The 22,687-nt window shown below is 38.2% G+C and overlaps 1 protein-coding gene across 3 annotated transcripts in view; it reads left to right on the forward strand.

Moving 5' to 3' along the window:
* LOC122886984 (potassium voltage-gated channel subfamily D member 3-like) overlaps window positions 1-22,426 on the forward strand; it is a 129,674-nt gene extending 107,248 nt beyond the window's left edge. For 2 of the 3 annotated variants that reach the window (XM_044219784.1, XM_044219780.1), the window contains 5 exons: window positions 3,795-3,957; window positions 12,358-12,459; window positions 16,636-16,728; window positions 17,546-17,790; window positions 18,744-22,426. In XM_044219784.1, coding sequence (XP_044075719.1) covers window positions 3,795-3,957; window positions 12,358-12,459; window positions 16,636-16,728; window positions 17,546-17,790; window positions 18,744-18,981 — 841 coding nt within the window. In that variant the 3' untranslated portion in view covers window positions 18,982-22,426. The remainder of the gene's footprint in view (window positions 1-3,794; window positions 3,958-12,357; window positions 12,460-16,635; window positions 16,729-17,545; window positions 17,791-18,743) is intronic. The other variant, XM_044219789.1, reaches the window with a different exon arrangement.
* Window positions 22,427-22,687: the final 261 nt, after the last annotated feature.

Raw genomic sequence — 22,687 nt, forward strand, 5'->3', positions numbered from 1 at the left:
TGTTAATAATCCTTCATATTTCTGCCTTCTGTGCTTGCAGTACACATCAGCCTGCCTGCTATGAGTTTTCAAACAACATGAGAAAAAGTTTTACTCAGGATAAAAAAATGAGTCTGAGATTGAGTTTGGTGTGTGAAGAGAAACAAAAATATATTTTTTCTATTACTGCAAACATGAGTATTCATTCTGAGATCCATCATAATTGGAAGTTTGTAAAAATTCAGCATCCAAGCCAGTTGATGATCCATGTTACTTAGAAGACATAGAAGGAGCAGCATTGTTTTTGTACTGCAGGGTAGAGCTAGTTAGCCCTAATATAACATACACTACAGTACAATACAGTATAATAGGGAAAAGATCAGTTAAGATCAATTAACGCTATCTCAGATTACAATTGGGGTTGCTGGAGTGTCAACTACCCCAAAGCAGAACAGAGCTGACAGAGATACATTTCAAACTGTGATACAGTAGCATCCAGAACCGGCTTCCACACAGTGGGTAAATAAGACACAGTGGATGTCCCAGTCCTGAAAGATGGTTTTTGTAACAAAACATGTAAACCCCCAAAATAACGTAGTTAGTTAATGATAAGCTGCTTGGCTTTGGAAGTCACACAGTGGTCATGTTAGCGTGACCATTGCAAGTATTAAGTTAGTTAGCTGGACATGCTAACGCTTGCAGTTTACGTTAGAGCAGACAAACACATAGTTTAATCCATTCCTTACACTTTTGCTCTTGTGTTTTTGGTATGGGAATTGGGAAAGGCTTAAAAAAGACGCACAAATCCAAACTCTTTCATTTCAGGTATCTCACTTATTAGACCTCATACACACCGCTTCAACATGTAGGGAAATCAATACACCAACTTGTACATTTAAAGTTCCACTGTGTAACATTTACATTGGCAGAAATGGAATATGATATTTCTAAGTATGCTTTCATTAGTGTATAATGGCCTGTGTTGTGTTTTCGTTACCTTAGAATAAGCCGTTTATACCTACAGAGGAACGGGTCCCCTTCCACGGAGGTCGCCGTGTTACACCGTCATGTTTCTACAGTAGCCCAGAACAGACAAACTAAACACTGGCTCTAGGTTTTTCGCGAGTTTTGTGGCCACTGTAGTTTTTCCTACACACTTGGAGCATCCTAAATCCTACATACTGGACCTTTAAGGGTCTGTCATAAACAGGAAAAAGAAGTTGAAACAGTATGACAGTTTAAAGTCTGTTCAACAAATTTGTGTCAATTATGTTAATTGTGGTGTGCATCATCTGTGCTCATACTTTACTTTGTAAGAACACAATTTGAGAAAGTAATTTCCAAAGAGGATTTGAGCAGCATCACGTCCTTCCCTCTTGCACGTATTTCTTCAGGCAGAGCAGAAGGCTGGGTTTGTGATAATCCCCCAGCTCTTCAGTTTGTGGGTTGTAAGCAGGAGGTAAGTCTAGCGATTATAGTGCTTTTCAGTATAGCGATTGGGAGCTTTGGGCCAAAAAAACAACACTCAGAAATGTGGAAAGCCAGCACCCACCCACGTCTGGGCAGAGAGCAGCCTTCAAGAGGCACATTGGTCAGCAGTGCATGGGACTTACCTGTCAAGAGTCTCTTTGTGTCGAGAATGCAGTGGAGAGGAAACTCAGAGAAGCGAAAGAGGCTAAACAGCCAGAGAGGAAGAGAAAAAAGGGTCTTTTGACAAAAGTGTTTTAGTGAAAATGTGAGGATCTAAATCAAAACCCCATGCTGGATCAGTTTTTTTAAAGTAGCTCTTGAGGAAATCAGTCAGTTGAGGACTTACAAGTACAGTCCCTTATGCAGAATGTTCATTCGTCTTTCCTCCTGCTTGTTGACTTCCCTGTTTTCTAATTACTCTGTTTTTCTCTCAGAAACGTACCTATCGTGCACCAGCAAACATAGTTTTCCATTGCTTCACGTCACACTACTTAAACTTGATATCAGCAGCCTCTCCAGGAGACGATTTCAGTGTCTTTTCCTATCACACTTACAAGCTTGTCCTAGAAGTCTGTGTTTTTTAAATCAGTTTGTTCCACTATACGCCATCATGGCCCACAACATTGGTCAGCAAGTCAACCTTGGCTTCTTCCTGGCCCTGGAGCAGCAATTCACCTGTATAATCAAATTATCAGAAGCCTGACGAAGGAAGCAGAGAATAACAGGAGTTAAAATGGGGAACAATAAATAGGAAAGCAGCAAAGACAAACTGTCTGAAATCACTAACCTATTCACTCATTCACTATCAACTATATAATAGAGACTTAATAGTTAAAGGGGGGTATGTGATTCTAATCCAAATTAGTCAAATTCAGCGAATATCTCCTCACGGTCCACTAGCTAGTCTGTTCAGTGTGTGTGCTGAAAAAAAATCTGGTGTTTGTACACAGCCCTGGCTCTGTAAATGGAAAATAACAAAGTGGCTCAGACTGAGCCACACAACACTATTCCAGCCATGATTTGTGTGTCAGGTACTGTTAAATGACTTGCCCATGGACATTCAGCTTACTTTCTAGCTGGGTGTGATGTTTGAAGAACTCAGAGAATTATCACTTGACTCTGTTGTTCCCCTCTGCTCTACAAAGGGTTTCAGCATCTTTCAGCTCATTCTTTTGGTTTTATGGCCCGCAACTTTATTGTTTTGAATCACTCTAACCAGATGCAGCAGGCAGCCCTTTTCAGTTAGAAAAAAAACTCTGGCTGGTGAACATAGTGGCGGATTTAGCAGCTAAGGAGCCAGATATTTCCCTCAGGATTTGGTGGAGACCAAAAAAAGAGCTAAAAGAGAGTGAAAGAATCGTTTTTTTATCTGCTGGATGTGTAAATAAGCAGCATAAGTTTGCTAAAATGATCACCATATCAACTGAAAAGTTGATGTCAGCGTTGTTTTTGCAGCTTGTTTCCACTGCCCCCCAAAATGGCCAAAGAAATCAGTTAATGCAGGTTTAACTCTATAGTGAGCAGTCAATTGACTGTTTTGTGTCCTCGGTGCAGTGTCCCATAATTTAAACTTTCACATTTATGAAATGCAGTGCCTTGTGCGGTGGGATTGTTGGCAAAACACATTCAAATAAAATGACAACGTGGTGCACTAAAAACTGAGTGTTTTCAGACACAGCCAAAGTCAGATCAGGGAATTACTTACAAGACCTGCTGCAATAATTCAACCTTGGTGGTTGTGTATGGCCATGTAGATCCAGTAATTATGTTTCCATTACAACTGTATGTTTTAAGTGAATTTCAGAATTTTTTTTCTTAATCAAATCAGTGCATTTTTCTTTTAACTACCTTTAAAGAAACTCATTTGTCAGTCTTACATATAAGACAAGATTGCATAATTACCTGAGCACCAGTAGCTCTGATGTTTTGATACATGATGGCAATTAATTAGTCTCTTCTGATACATGTGGTGTTTTCATCAGCCACTACTTGAAATGAGGGCCCCCACTGTTAACGCTGCTCATTTTATTCTTTATTTTTGGATCTTTCTGATGAATAGCAGGCAGCATAAAATGCTTTGTCTATAATAGCAGAAGCAGAAGCAGGCCCCACAAAAACTCTATTCTCTCTTCTTTGATATGCCAGCTTTTCTGCCTCATCCAAAGTGAAAATTATTTTTTGCTATATTTTTCTTTTCTGGTTTTTCAACTCAGGTTTTTTCACGCACAAATTAAAAATCATGATGGAAACATACCTAGTGTATCCTAAGCCGTGTATCTACCAACACCATGTATCTATTTCAACTTTCACTTTGTCTCACCACTTCTCATCTGTCTCATTTCTAGGTACGGAGACATGGTGCCAAAGACGATTGCAGGGAAGATCTTCGGCTCCATCTGCTCCCTGAGCGGTGTGCTAGTGATCGCTCTGCCCGTCCCCGTTATTGTCTCCAACTTCAGCCGCATCTACCACCAGAACCAGAGAGCAGACAAACGCCGCGCTCAGAAGGTAAACGTCAGTGTCTTTAGACATCCCATCTGCTCCAACAGGGTGAGCCGAGGGTTATCTGTGGGTTAAAAAGTGTGTTTGTATTGGATTTACCTGACCGTTAGGAGTGCATGCTCTTCATTTTCAAAAGGCCAAAGTACCACAGGATTATCAGATATTATTAAGTTAATGAGAATGAACAGCAGCCTCTGACCCACTTGAGTAAAAACGAGGGTAGGGGGGAAACTAATGGTTATCTTTTATTTAAATTCAGATCATTAAAATAATGACAGCAGTATAAACGATCTTGATGACAGATGACAGCGTTTCTTTCTTTTTTTTGAAAAAGGACAGAGGACACATTTTACAAACTTAAAAAATGACGGTGATGGTGAACAGTATTGATCCCAGTTCTAAATTCTATGTCTACATTGCAAATCGCTGTGCTTCAACCTACATCATCACACCATCTCACACACATACACACACACCCTTGCCCTTCAGACCCACACTGTTCATCGTCCTTCTACACACGTCCTCTGTCACACACTGCCTCTCTCTCTCTCTCTTCCTCACAGACACACACACACTTAAAATCGAAGTACCAAATGTTAGCTATCCACTCACTACACTCACCCAGTAGGCTTGACCTTTCTACGGGTTTAAATAAGAGTGCTGTTAAGTTAGAGAGCAGCTGCTGATAACTAATTGAGGAGGGAAATGTCTGATTTGAATCCATAGTGATATAAGATTCCTAGGTGGCTGGTTTTCTCATTAAAATATTGCTTTGAATCAGCAGAAGTAAAATGGAATTTTCTTCAGGGGGGATAAGTGATTTCAGTCACAAACCAGCTTCTTTAGGATTTTATGGAACCACTGCACTGTTTCAGAAGAAAGAAAATAAATGAAAGTAAGTATAGATACCATCAAGAAAAAGCATATTATTGATGGTAGTTTTTATTTATTTATTGTTTATTTGTATAGGGACAAGTATGTAGCATAAACCAATGCCACACACCACAGCATTTATAGTCTGAGCTAATTTGCAACGCCCGTCCCTATCAGCCTTTAAACAAACAAATAACACAATAGACCGTACAAATCATAAACTCAGTAATAAGTACATTAAAAACACAAAACTCAGAACTCAACAAGAAAATACAGACAGAACAATAGAGGACACAAACTAATACAATAAGGCACTATAAAGCAAGAAGCACCAGATCATTCATGACTACATTACTGATCCCCCTTCAAATACTGTTTCAGTTTGAGTTTAAAATGATCCCAGTCAGGATCCAGTTTGAGTTCTGTAGGTAAGGAATTCCACATACTGAGCCTGACGTTCTTAATGGAACCACAAGGTCACTGAGCACCTGGGGAGCCTGGTTTTGTAGGCATTTGTAGAGGAGTTTAAGATTAGTAAATTTAATAAAATGAATGAATCATTTAATTTCTTAAGAACATGGCAATGATGGGATCTTATCCGCTTCCTGTCCAAAATTTTAATTGCTCGACTGTATATCATCATGACAGGCTTGGTTATTGTAGCTGCTGCTTGTGACCAAGAGGTAAGACAATAACTTAAATGTGCAAAGATCATAGAGTGCATGAAACTATTTGCAGCATGAATTTTAAGTGGGAATCTAATATAAGGCCGAGATATTTTACCTGCGAGACCTGTTGCAATCTTTAGATTTAACTTTACAAATGGCTTGACAATATACATGATGATTGATCAATATAAATGCTACACAGCTGCATGTGATGGATAGAAACTGATGTATAATGCACTAAAACAATTTTACTAAATCATTACTGGGATTATTTTTAGGTGAGGTGAAAATGTTGTAACTCACATGCAAATAAGATTTCTATATAAATTGTTCCATGACATTTTTAAAAGTTGGATTTAGTAATCTCTTCATTGACTATTGAATACTGTTTTGATATCAGTATGTGTATGTGGGCATGAATGAACTGTTGCTTAGCAACAGCTACTGACAGAAGGGGAAGTGACAGTGCTGAGACAGACAGAGAGACTTAAAAAAAAACAATTAGTTTAGACTGGGTGCTTTTTAAAGGGTAAAGATATTTTAGGGTTTATTTTACGTGTACTGATAGTAATATTTTAATATCACTGTAATATCTGTCCAAGACAACAGTCAGTCTGCATAGTTAAAATAGTTCCTTTTGTGTTTGAATGCACTTATTGTTTGGACAAAGGCGCCAAATTAATGTAATTTAAAAAAAAAAAAAAAAAAAACAATGCTTATTTTGTGTCCATCCATGTTTTTACTTTTTGTAACACAGTATGTATGGGTTTGAGAGTATTTATATATATTACTAAAGTAATTAGTAGTGTAATAACTTTAATTACACTTTAATTAAACTGATAATCAAGTACTGTAGGCTAAACCCATCACAATCGAATGGAAGGATTATGAGTAACTATGCAAATTCTATGCAATCTGGCAGCATCATTTCTAATTTAGCAAACTGTACCAACTGCAGTTCAAGCTGGTCATGTGAATCTGTTTGAATAAGATCTCATGAAGCTGTTAATTTTGTCACTCATCCTCTACAAATCACTACAATACGCCAAGGACATTATTTAATTGCTGAATGGCTATAGGAGACACAGAGATGTCCTAACATTCAAATATAGGTACAAAATCTTGAGTTGAAGTAATTCAGAGCACAAAAAACAGCAACAACCTTGTCCAAGACTATTACATCTGCACTCTAGCAGCATTTCTGCTGGTCATTTAGTACTCTGTACTTGTACAAACTATTGTTTTATATGAATTCTTAGGATTTCCCCTGAAGAAATTGTTTTATTTTCCTCATTCTTAGCAGTGGTTGTAAAACATGCTTTAGACCACAGCAGGACAGTAAAATTCTTCAGTAAAACTCATTCTAATGAAGTTCTTTAGTTGAGTTAGCGGCTCCTCAGGCTTATCCATCCCATTAAATTAGTGAGAGGAGAAACTCTGGATACATAACCCTTTTAAATGAGAAATTAATGCATAAAAGCATTATTGAGCTGTTAAATGAAAATTGGAAGAAAAAAAAAGGTTTTCTGCTGCAGTCATGGAGGGCCTGAAAATGGAAGACACTGACCCACGAGTATTAACATTTTTAAGACCAACACTGGCCTGATATATTTTGTTGTTCAGTCATGTAAATAGATGGGGCCGTGAGTGGGTCAAACTGAAGCATTTAGCCTACTCGAACAGATTAGTAATATTAGACTTGTTGAGAAAACAGTCTCACCAAAAGGTGCATTTAGTAGCCATTCATCGTAGAAAACTACGTGATGTTCACCAGCAGACGGCGTTTGCCCCGTTGTCATGGAATTGTGCATGTTAAAATTTCCTATGTTTTCTGAACACTTCTCATTTATGTTAGCTTAAACCTGCATTAACTGATTTATTTGGCCACCTGGAGGCAGTGGAAACAAGCTGTAAACACAACATTGACATATAACTTTTTAAGTTGATATGGTGAACTTGTTAGCAAACAGTTGCGTATTTACACATCCAGCAGTTATGGTGCAACATTTAGCAGCAGCTTTTAAGCCAACAAGGTCAAGAAGTTCTTAAAGAGATCGCAAAAATAATTAAAATTTGAACATCTAAAATTAAAAGTAACATAATAGTTACTGAAAGTAACTGCTGTTTCCAAAGTTGAGAATTAACTTTGTACCTCAATACTAGAATTGTTTTTTTATAATTTCTAAGCATTCACATAGTGAAGAAAGTTTCAGAAAATTATAAAAATAGAACTTTATTCATCCCGAAGGAAATTTTTCATGCAGAAAAATATATATAAATTTACAATACACAAGCAATTACAACTACAGAAAGGTGCATGTTTGTTACAGTATAAGTTACAGTTAATTATGTACAGCTCTAAATTCTTTGTAATCTTCTTACACAGTAAGAATGATTTGCCAACCCAGGAAAGTACAGTACATTTTGCGGGTGCTTTGCTGGAGTGGTGTACTTTTCTGTTCTTACCTTGTATTTATCTGGTAAATGCCCACAACTATAAAAGGTTACCAAGCCACCAAGACATTTACTGTGCACCTGTGAGCTATTTGTATTCACCAATGTACAGAAACGCCCTACTATGTGCTCTTTGTTTTACCCTATAGTATGAGTTTGAGAACAAAAATAGAAGGTAGAAAAGTAGAAAAAGAGGATCCATTCTCCCTCTTTCTATTATTCCATCTCTCCTGGCCTTCCCTTCCTCTGTAGGTCTCATTCTTCTTCATTCTCTAACAACAGGCTGCTCCAGGCTCCCATTACAATTATGTAGTCATCTGGGGTTTGACTTTACAAAAAGGTCCTCTCATGTACCCATAGAAAAAAGAAAGCAGAGAATCTAAATTGGATTTAATGATAGTCGTTTCCTACAAACTCCTGTAGTTTCTGTGTGTCTGTGTGTGTAAGTGGGGGGGGGGTATAACTAGCCAGGGAAACAACCCCTGAAACTAATGTGCCTAATTCCCTGATAAGTCAAAAAGAAAACTTCCCCAGAAGAAGGCAGGTTTCTTTTTTATTCCTGCACACTTCAGCAGTGCAGCGTAGTTGCCATGAGAGTGTCACTGAGTGTCAAGGCAGTAAATGGACTGAGGTCATACCGGTAATGGGACAGCAAAGTCAAGTGGAGCCACACTGAAAGATGGCAGGTTGTCAAGAAGAGGGGGGAAAAAAGACCCATGACCGGAGACGTGAGGGCAAAACAAAAGACGACAGGAGCAAGAGAGGAAAGAGAGAAGGAGGTCGGACAAGAGAGAAAAGAGTGAAAGAGAACACAAAGGAGACGTTCAAAGAAAGCAGAGGGAGAAAGTCTGAAGGAGAGAGGCTGATTGGGGTAAAAGAAAGAAAAAGGAAAGAGGAAAAGGTCTATATGCAGTAGTTTCAAGGCTCACTTGTCTTAGAGGTGAACATTTTGTGCCTTTTTCCCCCATACTGCTGCAGTCTGGCTGTCTGACTGTCGGACTGTGGGTGGTAATGTTGGAGCACATAAGCTTGATTTGCTCAGTCAACCAAGACCACAGATGAAAAAAAAAGGTAAAATCACAAGAATCCATCATCACCAGGCTTTGGACAGAGTGCTGAGAAGGCCCATTAGGACTGTCTCTGAACAGACTGTAATTTTATCATAATTTACCTCAAAGAAGCCATGAAATACTTTCATCAGCCTCAATTGTTGTCCCAAAACTTTTAAAGACACATCAAAGAGACACAGAGTTGCACTTGGTGATGTTCACCTTCATTACTATGAATATGGGCACTGTAGTTTATTTAAGTTAGTCCCACATACACCATCCGGCTGCCGTGAATACTCGCTAGTGCACCAAATGTATATTAATCCAGCTAATCCCCAACAAATGCGCTTTACTCCTGCTTGAGTAAAGATTGCTAAAATCTACAGTACCCAGCTGTTTCAAATTATATAGCCTTTTCGTAACAGGTTTTAAAAGGGAAGCAGTTTTACACATAAAAAGGTCACTTTACTCATCCACTCAACCTGTGAAAAAGGTTGCATAATTTCTTCTAGGGGGAGTTTTCCAAAGTCTCAGAAAATAACTCTAATCATGTCATCAAAGTTGGGTAGGGAGACTACACATTTATAATAGCAAGTCTGCCTTGCAAACTTGGGGCTTGGGGTTTGAGAGACAAGGAAAATTAGCAGGCAGAAAGGGTCTAACCTAAAGATACTATTGGTTGCATTATGTGAAGTGTATGATCCAGCATCTTTGGAGCTTAACCCATGCTAGGGACTAAAAGTAGGGATAATTTGGACATTGCTGCACTGATTTTCACTCTGTCTCTTGTGAGTCCATCTTTATGGAAATACGATACAAAATCACTGGAATATCCATTTAAAAATGTACCTGTTCAGTAGGAATGAATGGGCTTTGGGCTGAGAGGTATTGAGTATTAAGTATTGAGATGGACAAACTAACTCATTGTTGCTTTTGATTTTTTTTATGTGTTTTTTAACAAAAGAGAAAATATAGATTAACACCAACCTTATCCTTTAAATCTCAGCCCAGTATCACATGAAAGCGTGTAATACACCAGCCGATCCACTAGAGGATACCGCGTCATTGTCACGTTTTGCCTCGCCTAGGCATGAAAAGTATGTGTGAAGGTGCAGTAGCACCAGAGGAGCAAAGGACAAACGTAGTATCAAACACATGGACTTTCACACAGGTGACTGGGATTCTTTACACGTGTGAAACCAATAGTCAAAGTTGATCGTTTTAAGGAAGTAGTTATTTTAACCCAAACCATGATCTTTTCCTAAACCTAACCAAGTAGTTTTAGTGCCTTGGTATTGAACTTGTGTATTCAAACATGTGTCTCAAGACTTGACAAAACTTCAGATGCTCACATCTCTGGACTCCCAAAAAAATGAACAATTTCATCAGTTTAGAGTGAAGGCTTCTCAGACAACGTTTTGTACTCAGTGGACCAACAAAGAAGACTAAAATACCTATCACCACATCAGTGCAACCAATTGCAGTGTTCTTGCACTTACAGTAGGATCAGAGTTAATTATTATTTCATATTTTCTCTTTCCTTGTGTCAAGTAGAGCTTTTGATCAACAAGAAAAGCAGCCAGCACACGACAGCGCTTTCTCTTTCAAATTCATTCACTTTTTAACAAAAACTACGTAGAAAGAAGCAGTCGATGCTTGTATCTCTTTTTTTCCCCTCTTTCTCCCCATTTCACATACTGTGCACGTACATACACAGTCATTATTATTACATCTCAGTCTTCAGCATTCCTCACACCTTCATGCTTCAGAAGCATCCATGTTTGGGAGGCAGATATTGCTCTGCTCATCTCCTGTTTCTAAAATGCATTTATCGGGGAGAGAGAGACGCAGGACAAGGTTAAAGAAATTTCTCACCTTACGTGTCCAGAAGCACTTAAGGCAGCGGTATATCGTATAGAATCGTCCTAATATCCTCTTCATTTTAAGAAATTCCCACTACGATTTCTCTCTCATTTCCTGTCTGTCTCTCTGTCACCCTCACTCTGTTTATTTACCAAATCTATCTTTTCGAGGCGTTATCACACTTTTTGCTGCACCTCACTGTAGACAGAGAGGAGGATATAAGTGTAAAAAGTTAAACACAAGGCTGATTTTTCACTCACCCATTTAACGGCGAAAGTGGAATAAACATTCTTCATTGTTTATTTGGATCCTCATTAGCTTCAACAAAGTGGTCGCTGGTCTTACTGGAGTCGACATAAAATTATGATCAAAATAAATGGCAATTTAGAATAACACAGTATCAGTGGAACAAGAAAAGGCAGAACAAATCAAATAAGCGTCAGAAAATATGAGGACTGATGAAGACACAAAAACATTATTAAAAAATATTAAATCACATCTAATTACATCTATATGAGATTCATCTGCTTTTTTTCATTGAGATTTTGAAGGAAAATCTACTTTTTATCCGTTCTACACTATGTACTATGTATACTATATGTGTGTGGACACCCCGTCCTCATTAGGGCTCCAACTAATAATTATTTTCATGATCGCTTCATCTTTCTTGACCATTATTTTCCTTATTTCTTTGGTGTTTGACAATTAATCAATTGGTTGTTTTGTCTGTGTATTTTTCCTTGAAAAAGTGCATAATAAATCGATAATCATATTCTGTTGATCGACTAACTGATTAATTGACTAGCTGTTTCAGCCGTTAGTCCTCATATTCTTGTGTATCTTTGGTCTTTCTTAATAAGCAAAATATTTTTATGCTATTTTTGACAATAGCATGCTTCCACCTCCCTGGCAACAGTTTGGGGAAGGCTCTTTTCCAGTTTGGTGTGGAATAACTTGCCTGGTCTGCACAGAGCCCTGACCTCAACCCCATCCAACACCTTTTGGGATGAATTGGAATTTGGTTGCAAGTCAGGTCTTATTCCCCAGCCTCACTGCTGCTCTTGTGGCTGAATGGGAGAAAATCTCAGCAGCCAGGTTACAAACAAATCCTGCTGAAAGACTTAAGAAGAGTGGAGGCTGTTATAGCTGCATATTATTGCCCACGGTTTTGGAATGAGAGCAAGTAAGAACAATCACATATGGGTGTAATGTTTGGGTCTCCGCATACATCTGGCCATTTAGTGTATGTTGGTGGGTAGCATAATTCAGAAAGAAAACGTTCTACAGAGTTCTGTTCTCATACATAATGAAAGAAAGTCTTTATGGAAAAAATCTGAAATTGTGGAGGTAAAGTCAGTACAGTAGTAGCTGTGAAAATTACTACAGAGCTGGGGTGATGAGTTGGCAGACTCTCACCATTAAATAAGGTATTAGTCATCTTCTCTGACTTCCCACCCACCCTGTCTGATGCTCTGACCTCTTCTTCTTCCCACACCCAGAAAGCCAGACTGGCCAGGATAAGAATATCCAAGTCCGGCAGCACCAACACCTTCCTCCAGTGCAAGCACAACGGACTGCTCAACGACCTGCTGGAGCTGACGGTGAGAAAGATCCCCTGAACACTAAGAGCCACTGACAGCAAGGAATCATTTCAAATGTGTTTATTTAAAATGACGTTAAATATCAGCAGATTGTAATTTGTTATCAGAGGTTAATCATATTGTTCCTTGTCAAACAACCCTTCTACTAATTATTTCAGTTCACTGCAACTCAATAGCTTGGAAGCAGCAACTTCACATCTGCAGTATACACACAAACATCTACACACACACGCAAAAAGACAAACAAATACTGCCATGATTAACCAAAGGACGATTTAGAAGTCATTTAGAGGCTATAAAAGAGCAGCAGAAGTTTGAGTCATTACATTCTCATTGTTATAAAGGACAGAGGTGATAGCAGAGGACCTATGCCAATAATCTTCCATGCGGGCATTTTCAGTGTAATCACACAAAGTACTTTTCTTAGTTGTCTTTTAGTTCTGGACTTGATTTAATCCATGCTCATAAAACTGGCAAAGTCAGACAACAGAGGTTGTTTTTACTTTACTTGTTGTGTCGCTCTTGGTGCTAATTAGATGGTTAGTGCATTAAAAGAGGCTGCAGCAAACTTCAAAACTGCACCAGTGAACAATGAGACAGTGGAGGACACTTTAATCCCACACTCACCGAGACTCCTGTTCCTAGAAAGGTACAAAATGTTTCTGACTTTCCTCCTCTATATGATTATAGACGACTGCTGTGTTGTTATGTTTTTGTCGTCACCATACCTTAAATTTGCAATAATTGATTTATGTGGTTTTAGCTGCTACATGCTCCACTTTCATCACCAGCTAGTCCATAACTTTGTCTGTCTGCTATTTGGTGCTAAGCAGATATCTTACATATATTATATTCACTTTAAAGAAGTAGTTAAACATTTTGAGCAATATGCTTATTCACATGAAACTGATACCACTCTCATGTCTGTAGTATAGAACCAAAGCCAGGTAATTAGCTTAGTTTAGTAAACAGACTGAAAACATGGGGACTTGAACTCTCTCCAAGTTCAAACATATGCCAACCAGCACCTTTCACTAGCTCACTAATTAACACATTCTATCTTATTTGTTTAATTTGTACACAAACATAAATGTAAAAACGACAAGTTGTAGTTTGGGGGGGGGGTCTACTTGAGGTTACCAATCAGTCTCTACCAAACAATACAGAATGTAACTCCCCGTAAAACCACAGCTTGTCATTTTTATATTTCTGTGTGTGTATGGATTAAACAAATTAGATACAAGCTCAACACACACAAGGTATCATTCTACTCATCTAACTTGTGTCAAGAAAGCAAATAAGCATATTTCTTAAAATGTCTAACTATTCATTTAAATGACATGTCCTCCTCTTTATGCTCCACTTGCAGACATCAGCGAACTTTCTGCTTTTTAAAGCAAGCATACCACCATGTTCTCCTCCTCCATGCCCCCCCCCACACACACACACACACACACACACACACACACACACCCCTTTTTTTTTTTTTTCATTTGTCACCACCATGGAAAAATGTGTTTGGTAATGTATGAGCAAATTGGCTATATCCTTCCCATCCAGTCCATCACTCTTGCTTTCAGTGACACACTCCCCTCCTTGCAGATGGTTACTAAAATCCATTTGGATCTAATCGAGTCCAGTGTGAAAGCTCATGGGTGCCTGGAAGTGGTTAGAATTATCATATAAATGCCATCTGTGAATGCTGAGCGACCGCCTTCCCTCTGCGTGTGTGTGATGAAGCTGCCAGAGTCCTGGCGCATCAAATTACGGTGGTGTCACTGCTGTCAGTCAGTAGTCCTGCGTGAGTCTGGGGTGGGAGATGTATGACAAAATGACTGGTTCTCTCACAGTTTATAGTTGGATTAGAAGTTCTGGTCTGCTGGTCTTTTTCAGTTTTCCCTGAAGGCTTTTTAATTTTCTGTCTGCCATGTATTTGTTACCCAGATCAAAAGCCCCTTATCAGAGAGGGTGATTTATTGATAATCCTGTCAAGTTTTATAAGAACCTTGCATAGAAAGCTCTTACAGCTCTATCCCTTGATTTTCACTTTTCACTTTAGAGTGACAGGATTTCTTCTGATTTGCCCTCATGGTTAACATTTTCTTAGCCTAGTTCCAGACCTCTAAATCACTGCCCACATCACTGATTTTGCCAGTGATTCAAAATGTTCTGGTCTGGTGCTCATTGACAACAGACAACCAAACCAATCAGATCTTGAAGGGAAGGAGCGATGGATTCACAATCACATCATGTTCTGCGCCAATACTTGAAAAATGGCAACAGACAAAATGCCACAAAACTAGCAACAAATGTATTTGAGATCAGTGCAGCTACAGTATAGATAAAATCTTCTATCACGGTTTATGTCATATTATACTAACACATCAATGTACATCTTGAAGTAGTACATTTTCTGGAAAATCAATTGAGAAATTGTTGATGTATAAAATAGCCAGATGGGAATGTCTGCATTTGACGATTACAGCTAATTAAATGATCGGCAAATAAAAATTATGTATCACATTAATGCAGAAATCATATAAAAATCCAATATAACCATAAAGCAGTTCTGCTCATTGCTTTGCAACATTACCACAATGATGTAATACACCCAGAGATGTACTTACCACAGTATAACATGGCACTCTATGACAAAGTTTCTGACGGTTGACAAATTTTTATCATCTCACGGTATATATCGTCATATCAGCCACCCCTAATGCATTGTTGTAAGTTGACTTACAGAATTGGATGAATAAATGAAATGGCAGTTCTGTCTGATTATCTTGTCTTTTGTAACAGCAGCATGTTTCCAGAACATCACAACTAGCGCTGGGCAATATAGTGATATATGTCATGAGACAACAGAATAGACAGACATAGAATAGAGATGAGGGGAGTCATGGATACAGGCTATTTGAAGTACCTTGATTTATTGTATTTAATTCACTGGGTGAGTTGAAAGTTCAGAAATGTTTCTGTCACAATTTATATCTATAATGCGGTATAAAATTATATATGCAATGATAGATTTGTATTATATTATTAAGATAAGAAAAACATCCTCAGTGAGGTTAACACTACCAGGGTCACATTTCAGATGGACTGTATTAAATCAGCTTCTGTGTTTCCATGAAAATAACCTTGAACCTTGACACAGGTCTCAGTCCATACAATGTCTTTAATAGGGCCTCTGCCACAGGGCAAATCCACACATTAAAACGTGAGTAGGCGTAGTATTCGCGTGCCCACATCGCTGTATTGTTCATGTGTCTGGAATCTGAATGAGAGTCCTTGGGCTGGATCGCCACCCACCCAAATCCTTTGAGTAACAATGTGCGCTGTGGGGAGAGAATTAATTTGTTTTCAGTTTTCATGTTTTTTGGCAATTGTGATTACTTTGAGACTAAGCTATATTGGAGCCTGAGCTTTGAAACAAAGTCCCGTTTGGAGAAATACCAAAAAATGGTTCCATAAGTTTCTGTTTTTCCTCTTTCTGAAGCTTCTTACATCAATAACTATTCAGCTGTCTGGAGCATCACTTAACGCCCAGTGGTACCTACTTGGATAATTAAGTAAAGGAGTTGGCAACAACACAGTTTTAGAATTTTTATTTTATTACTTCAATAATCTGAAAGGGGGAGTTTTTGCAGCCTTCTTACACAAGGAACCAAACCAAAGGCAGTAACAGTATTAATGGCACAAAAGATGCACAATAGAGAAAATAATTTCTAAATAAATCACTTGCCAAGGCAGAGCCAAGGTTGAGGGATCAATTCACACCAAGCAGAAATGTGGTCCATTATGTAACTAAATGGCTAATAAGTGATTTGAAAGCAAACAGCAGGAGCCGTTGGCTACCTGCTCGTAATGAGAATGAGAGTGAAATCAACAAACATGAACCAAGATAGTTCAGTTTAAAATGGGCAACACGAAGCAGAACGAAAGCGTCACGTCACCGACTTTTCATTACTGATGACAAAGTTCATATCAAAGAATCATTTCAGCACCAGGCTCTTTAATGAGTGACAAGGATACACCAACAATGTAATTTGTCAACATTCATCAATTTTGTGTGTGTGTGTGTGTGTGTGTGTGTGTGTGTGTGTGTGTGTGTGTGTGTGTGTGTGCGCATGCATGCATGCGTGTGCGTGGGTGCGTGTGTGGCTTACTAAGGATACAGAAGAGGATGAGCAGAAGCTGACTAAGTCCCTCTCTCTGTTAGAGAGCCAACACCACCATCTACTGCAATGTCTGGAGAAAACCACTGTGGGTACACTTGAACACTTCTCTATCTTTGATTCAGACACATTTAACTTTAAAAATCCAGGTTGAAAAGATGTGTTCATTGTCATTGAAGTATTGTATCATGATAATAGCATTTCATAAGCGATAAAAGCTTTGCGCACAGCATGTACTTCAGGTTTGGAGGTGCTGAAAACCGCACACTCAACCCACAAAAATTTTATAATTATGTATTTCATTTCCTTTTTTTCTTCATTGCTTACATTATTTCCTATGTGTCTTGTATTTTGTATATATTTTTAGGACATTTTAAGCTATATTGATTGTCTGAGGTGGCCATGCTTATTTTACACACCCATATGCCATTGTTAGGCATTGCACAAACAGTGTGGGTGTGTACGTTTTTAAACCTGTGTCGTCGAAACTGTGCTTCAACATCAGTCGGAAGCGGTTAATCCTGAGTCTGCACACAGTGATTTGGATGTTCTGTACGTCAGTAAACTCTTTAAAGTGTAGAATTTTGAGAGCTACTGATTTACAAAAGGTTTTGGTGTCAAAAAAAACCATAGATCTGTATAAAAAAGTGACACTGGATCCACACCAAATTTACTAAATGGGCCATGTGCGTGAGTTTGTGAATGATAGTTTTACTATTAGTTTATTATTATAATCAGCATTAATTATCTTTCCTTGGTTTATTTATTTGTAAAATTAGAAATGATATCACTCAAGGCATCAAGTCGCATGAGTCTGTCTTTTATTTACTCCACATTCTGTTTTCCTCTCTCTGCACCAGTCCCTCCCAGTGTGTTTAAGCCACCATCCTGTTTCTTCTCTCCAGGCTCATGAGTTTGTGGACGAACAGATGTACGAGCAGAACTGTTTAGAAACAACGCTACAGACCTACCCATCACGCAGCCCCTCTATATCCAGCCACGACAGCTCTGTGGGTACCTGCTGTGGCTGCAGGGTAAAGAGAAAAACTCCTCTGCCCAACACCAGCCTGCCCTCCACACACCAGGGCCCCCTGCAGGAGCTCAGTGCCATCCACATACAGTGTGGTGACCCACCGTCACACACCGTCAGGTAAAACTAAAGGATAGCAGAGATACACAGCAGCATCAGAGGCTTGGTATCCAGGTTGTTTGCTGAATTCTGCTTTGTGAGAATAAAATGATTTACAATTTAGCTGCCCACAATATTTTCATTTAAAGAGTCAGTTCACCCAAATTATAAAAAGACACATTTTCTCACTTGCTCTGAGTGGTGTAAAGCAGTGGTGGGGGAAGTATTCAGATTCTTTACTTAAGTAAAAGTACTAATAAGTACTAGTAAGAAAAATGTCTTTAGTAATTTGGATGAACTGGCCCTTTAAAATAGGTTTTAAAAAGTGTGTAATATCCAGAACAGTCACTAGAGGGGACTGTAGGAACATAGTACAATATAATCTGTTAATATTTTGAGTTTGTCTCTCTCTTAATTTTCAAATTAAATTAGATTTATTAGCTAATAATATGTTGCCTGATCTTGCATAAATGAAAATTATTAACTTTTTAAATGTTAACTTATAAAAATTTACCTATTTACTTGGTTAATAATAACAGTTATTGATTAGTTAATTAATAACTACAACAAACAGTAATAGATTAGAAAATTACATGCAGAGTGATTTACTTTAATATCATATAGGAGGTATCAGTGGATGTCTAGGCTGCTTAAAATGCAGCAATAGAGGAAATGTCCAGAATATTTGTTAATGTGGTCCTGCAAGGCTTTTAATTATTTATTTGTAAATGGCTCAAATTTGATGTGTTCATGGAATATAATGGGGGGAAAATATGCCTTTTATGTACTTCATCTTGAAGACAGTATTATCTCAAACATTACGTGAAGTCAAGATTTTGTTGTGGCTTTTTTTACAGCTTTTTTCAACAAAATGCTGTGTTCACTGACTCTGCATATAGTCTGGGTAGATGTACATTACATAATTATACATAGTCTCTCTCTCTTTCTCCCTCTCTATTTTTCTCTTTCTCTAGTCGTTCAAACCTTAACCTGAAAACCGATAACAGTAGCAGGATCAACTGCAAAGGCGGCCGGATCACTACAGCAATCATCAGCCTCCCAGCGCCCCCGGCTTTGACCCCTGATGGCGATGGCCTCCACGGGTCCCCGCAGAGGAGGCCGCCCCCACCCGCAGGTCACCCTGCAACTCCAAGCATCCAGACCACAGCAAGTTCAGCTGGCATTAACATCGTCAAAGTCTCTGCTCTGTGACTCCTTGGCTGATGGATGTAACTCAGCTCAGCAGGAGGAAAGAAAGGAGGAAGAGGAAGAAGAAGAGGAGGAGGAGGCGAAGCAGGTTACACTACCTTTATGGACGCACCGTGTCCGTCTCACAGGGTCAACAGGAAGAGCGCTGTTCTCCATCAGTTGGTGTTTTAGAGAAGACAGATGATGTGGAGACTTTACTGAGGTAGAGGACTGTAGATATGTGAACCGAGAATCACGCACTCGTCATGTCGTGTATGCACTGTAGATACTGACAGAATCACTGCATTTCTAATAGTTTCTAACAGCAGTACAGATGTTTTACAGCAAGTACTGTGGAAAAGATTGAAAGACGTGCAAATTAGCAGACCCGTACATCAGCAGATGCCGTCCACAAATTCACAGTAAATTTAAAGTGAATTCACAGTGAAATAGTGAAAACGATATTTTGTTGACTTTAAATGTGTTTGAAGAAAGGTGAAGAAAAGTGTTGACTGTGTTTACTTAAATTTGATTGGTCTTGTGTTATGTGTTGTTTGTCTTAAGTATTTTGAGGAAAAAATGAAAAACAATTGAAAACAGTTTTAGTTTTCTTTACAGCATCGTTTGAAAAGTCACAGCACCCGATGCTGCAAATATCGTTTCACTAAAATGTGAGTTTGATGTGTCTGAGACTGAAAAGAGTGTTTTTGTTATTTGTTGGAAAATTTTTTCTATTCATCGTGTCAAAGACTCAAACCATACTGTGCTTTTTAGTAACTTCATGTTTAAATTTCTGACTACCTGAGATTGACCTGACACTGTCTTCGTGACGTTATAGGTTTTCATACTGAGGTGAGACAAAGCAGTGATTCGTCAAAACCCTCAGCTGACTTCTCTGTGGCACTCAGACCCAAGCCTATTTGTTCCTACTGAAGACACTAATTTTAAAAAGGCGTCACAAAAATGTTTCATTTTGAAAAAAGGCTCAGTCATTTCCTCAAACACCTTGGCACTGCAGTTCCTAGTGCATTTGTTTGGGACTATTTTCAGCTGCGGATGAATACGTATTTAGAGTGCAAGTGACAGGAGCAGGACAATGTACATGGGAAAATAATACGGTGTCCCCGATCGCTGCAATGAAAGAACATCCTGCACTGAACTGTGTAGCTCATTGATGTGTTTTTAATGGAGCTCTATAGTTCATAGGAATAAGCTACATTATATCAGGCTTTGGCCACACAGAAAAATACAAATTTTCATGGGATTTGTTGACCATAAGAAAAATATAGAAAAACATATTTCCAGCCTTATCCCTTAAAATAATTAAATGCATACAGTATTTTTACTGTATGAGTAAATTATCCTGTTTATATAAATCTGATTGGTGCTTTTTGTCCTGTGGAATAATTAAAAGCTGCAACTGTTATGCTGCCTCCAATCGCCAATCTCCGAGTGTCATAGGCTGAGAAGGAAAATAAAATAGAAAATGATGATGTGTGTATTCATCATGAGCATGAGTGGGCATTTTAGCTCCACTGTAATTTTAAACAGCCAACATTACAGCAATGGGGCCAGTTCATGTTCAATACAGCTTTTTCAAACTGAAACTACAAATAACCAGGTTTTAATGTAGCTTTTTAGAGTTTTAAAATAGCTAGAACAGGGGTAAAATATGCAAATATAAAAATGGTTTTGGGCATCCAGTCACTCTTGTCTTTTTTCTTTGGATACATTCTTACAAAGCAGAAAAACAAATGCCCAAGTTGGTTGCCTTCAGTTGTACCATTTTGTGTCTTGTTATTTCACAGCTGACTACAGTGTGTTCATGAGGTGGCACTGTAAGTTAAAAATGCGTTTAATTATGACAGTTTCTGACAGTCAAACACAAGTTTAAAATGTATTTTAAAACTTTAAATTTACATTTGTAAAGAACGTTACATGTGTACACAAGCAAGTAAATGAGAATACAGAGGAATTCGCTAGTTTGACAGAATAATCCCAACTCTAGGTCCTCTTGCTAGCTTTTCCAGAATTTTCAACCGTATCACACAGTCTTTCATCAGCGGATTAGAGTTTGCTCAGTTGTCATGGAAACAAATCTGTTGACATGCATAAAATTAGCTTAAGTCAACATGGATAACACATGGATTAAAAGTGCTGTGGATGAAAACATAACAGCAACAGAGCTTGCCTGTCAACAGATCCATCTCTATGACAACTGAGCAAACTCCATCTGCTGATGAAGACCATGTGATATGGTTGAAAGCTTAAGCAACAGGCATTATAGGTGCAATGTGTAAGAATATTAGTTTAAAACATTAACAAACAAAAATGATCAACAGAATGTGAAGATATAACAGTTCTGACATCATGTCTAAGACGTCTTTGTATCGTGTTGCAGAGATATCTAGTGAAGTTAGCATGCTAACCAGCTCTGGTGATATGCTGCCCCCTATTTGTTTGGAGAATGAATTTGACAGGTGGCTAAAATCTAGCAATTCTTACACATTGCACCTTTAAGTGGACCTTGAGTTGGGATTTTTCTGTCAAAACCATTTCTAAGGTCAATAATGAACTCTGAAGCTTAAGAACTTGCTATTAATAAGCAGTTCCATCGTGAAAATCTCGACTAAATAATATCAAAAATGGTCACAAGATGGCAGCAAAGATGCATTCTGACATTGAAACAAAATGATTGAAAATGAATTAAAAATGAATGGTCTGGTTTATGGCCTTACTCCTGCATTAATATATTATTTATATACCTACCTGCTGCACAATGTTGCTCATTTGAAGGTGATAGACGCCTGGTGTTTGGAACGGTTTGTGACTACTTGCCAAGTGTGTTATTGGTTATCTGTATAAAAAAAACAATGTTTATTTGTCTTTTGGTTTGTCCTGCTAAAGTGGAAACTATGGTTCAACTCCACGTGTTTATCAATCATAAAGTACCAAGTGACTTTGTTTTTTGCTGTATTGGTATACTTTGTGTTGCATTTCTGTATTTTGTCATGTTCTTTATGCTGCTATATAAAAAATTACAAACCCTTTAGATAATTTTTCTTCTCACTGTTAATGCTGAAAATAACAAGTGTCCGCTCAGTCGTGGTGCTCATAACTTGGATCTTGGTCACCACGGATACAGTATCTTCACATTAGGGCTTTTTGCAGTATCATAGATCACCATCATGCTTCAACAACAGAAAGCACTTCTCTCACACCAGTGTGACTACTGTAGGATGATTACTTGTTGTCATTTGATGGACTTGACTTCAAAAGGTATTGTGGGGGTCACTTTTTTAAAAGTCTTGGCATCGCTGTTTGTGTTTGTGTTTGTTTCTTATCTTTTTATCCTTTTGAACTGAGCTTTTCTGTCTGTTTGCTGTGTTTACAGTATTCTGTCAGTTTATTTGTTATAACAACTATGAAGTGTCAGATGAAAATTAAAATCTGCCACAACAATCAAGTGTCATCCTTCTTCTCGGTCCTGTCACCAACGTGAAAATATTTGAAATATATATTTATCTTCAGTTTCAGTCATGTTTTTTTTTTTTAATAATTCAACACAGTTCAAAACTGAGTTTTACTGTCGGGGCTACGGGTACAAATTAGCTGTTGAGCTAACCCTGCCACATTTACATTAATGTTGTTAAATGTCACTGTTGATTAATGTGTACTGTCTGTCCCCTATAAATAAACAAAACATCAATAGTCAGCTGGGTGAAAAAGC

The sequence above is a fragment of the Siniperca chuatsi genome, linkage group LG2, assembly GCF_020085105.1.
Source record: "Siniperca chuatsi isolate FFG_IHB_CAS linkage group LG2, ASM2008510v1, whole genome shotgun sequence".
In the NCBI taxonomy this organism is placed as follows: Eukaryota; Metazoa; Chordata; class Actinopteri; order Centrarchiformes; family Sinipercidae; genus Siniperca; species Siniperca chuatsi.